At 60.7% G+C, this 1,093-nt stretch overlaps 2 protein-coding genes across 2 annotated transcripts in view; both read right to left on the reverse strand.

Moving 5' to 3' along the window:
• The window catches only part of EMH_0005870 (ABC1 domain-containing protein, putative), a gene marked incomplete at both ends in the record, with an annotated part of 6,065 nt that extends 5,641 nt beyond the window's left edge, over positions 1–424 (reverse strand). Inside the window, one exon of the mRNA XM_013497338.1 lies at positions 1–424. Within this exon, the coding sequence (XP_013352792.1) occupies positions 1–424 (424 nt within the window).
• Positions 425–488: 64 nt separating this feature from the next.
• Positions 489–1,093, reverse strand: part of EMH_0005880 (uncharacterized protein) — a gene marked incomplete at both ends in the record, with an annotated part of 2,967 nt that continues 2,362 nt past the window's right edge. The window contains one exon of the mRNA XM_013497339.1: positions 489–1,022. Within this exon, the coding sequence (XP_013352793.1) occupies positions 489–1,022 (534 nt within the window). The remainder of the gene's footprint in view (positions 1,023–1,093) is intronic.

Consider the following 1,093-nt stretch of genomic DNA (forward strand, 5'->3'; position numbering starts at 1 on the left):
TGCGGCAAGGAATAGAGGTGTGAGAGTATGCTGACGCTGCGCCCAGCGAGCTTCTGCTTGTCAACGGCGGCGCTGCTGCTGCTGCTGCTGCTGCTGCTGCTGCCGCCGTTGCTGCTGTTGCTGCTGTTGCTGCTGCTGCTGCTGTTGCTGCTGCTGCTGCTGAAGACGATGATAATGAAGAAGATACAGAAGACCGGGGCCGCCGCAGCGTGCGGCTGCCGCTGCTGCTGCTGCTGCTGCTGCTGCTGATGGCTGTGTTACTTCTGCTGCTCCTGTATCTGTTGCTGCTGCTGTGATTGCTTAAAACGCTGCTGCTGTAGGTGCTAGACCAGCTGCAGTTGCTGTTGCTGTTCGGGCTGCTGCTGCTGCTGCTGCTGCTGCTGCTGCTGCTGCTGCTCTGAGCAGCCGCAACAAGCTGGCTCATGCCGCTGCTGCAGTAGCTGCTGCTATTGCTGCAGCAGCTACTGCCACCGCTGCAGCAGGTGCAACTACAGGATGCTGCTGCTGCCTCTGCTGCTGCTGCTGCTGATGCTTCTGCTGCTGCTGCTGCTGCTGCTGCTGCTGCTGCTGCTGCTAGCGTTGAAATTTCCTGCGGGAAAAACGGGGTCAGCGTCCCCCTGCGAAGACAGCTTCTGCTGCTCTTGCTGCTGCTGCTGCTGCTGCTGCTGCTGGTAGTATGTTGCGCGCTTGCTGAGCTGCTGCTGCTGCTGCTGCTGCTGTTGTTTCTGCTGCTGCTGCTGCTGCTGCTGCGCTCGCCGCGGTGGTTTAGCTAATGAATGGGTGGTGTTAGGCCAGGAGAAGCGTCGGCGGTTGCTGCTGCTGCTGTTGCTGCTGCTGCTGCTGCTGCTGCTGCTGAGAGGGGTAACACTCGAGACGGTTGCCACAGCAGCGGCAGCAGCAGCAGCAGCAGGAGCAGCAGCAGCAACCAGCTGTTTTGCTGCTTGTTGCTGCTGCACCCATATCCTGCTGCTTCTTCTCTGTAGCTGCAGCAGCAACTCGATGGCGCTGGGATCGTCTCCCTCCTAGCAACCGAAGGCAGCAGCAGCAGCTGCTGCAGCAGCAGCCGCAGCAGCAGCAGCAGCAGCAGCAGCAG

This window comes from Eimeria mitis, genomic scaffold (assembly GCF_000499745.2).
Source record: "Eimeria mitis Houghton genomic scaffold, Emh_scaff261, whole genome shotgun sequence".
NCBI lineage: Eukaryota > Apicomplexa > Conoidasida > Eucoccidiorida > Eimeriidae > Eimeria > Eimeria mitis.